We start from the raw sequence: 275 nt of genomic DNA, 5'->3' as shown, positions 1-275 counted from the left end.
TACGACTCCCTGGGCGGGGAGGAGCGGGGCAGCGAGAGCAGCACCAGCGAGGACAGCTCCCCCGAGCACCCCTACCTGCCCCTGGTCACCGACGAGGACAGCTGGTACAGCAAGTGGCGCAAGATGGAGCAGAAATTCCGCATCATTTATGCCCAAAAGGTGCCAGGAGCCGGGATGGGGCTGCCTGGGTCCCAGTCTCCCTGGGATGCTCCAGCCCAGAGGGTCCCCCCGCTGCATCCCCGCAGCCGGGTGGGAACCGCATGATGCCCTCGTCC

At 66.9% G+C, this 275-nt stretch overlaps 1 protein-coding gene across 1 annotated transcript in view; it reads left to right on the top strand.

Annotated features, from left to right (window-relative positions):
- Positions 1-159, top strand: part of LOC103778560 (RUN domain-containing protein 3A-like) — a gene marked incomplete at both ends in the record, with an annotated part of 2,032 nt that extends 1,873 nt beyond the window's left edge. The window contains one exon of the mRNA XM_008946152.1: positions 1-159. This exon is cut by the window's left edge and continues 3 nt beyond it. Coding sequence (XP_008944400.1) covers positions 1-159 — 159 coding nt within the window.
- Between the last annotated feature and the right edge of the window lie 116 nt (positions 160-275).

The sequence above is a fragment of the Merops nubicus genome, unplaced genomic scaffold, assembly GCF_000691845.1.
Source record: "Merops nubicus isolate BGI_N331 unplaced genomic scaffold, ASM69184v1 scaffold31208, whole genome shotgun sequence".
NCBI classification, from domain to species: domain Eukaryota; kingdom Metazoa; phylum Chordata; class Aves; order Coraciiformes; family Meropidae; genus Merops; species Merops nubicus.
This window is presented reverse-complemented; position numbering and strand designations above follow the sequence as displayed.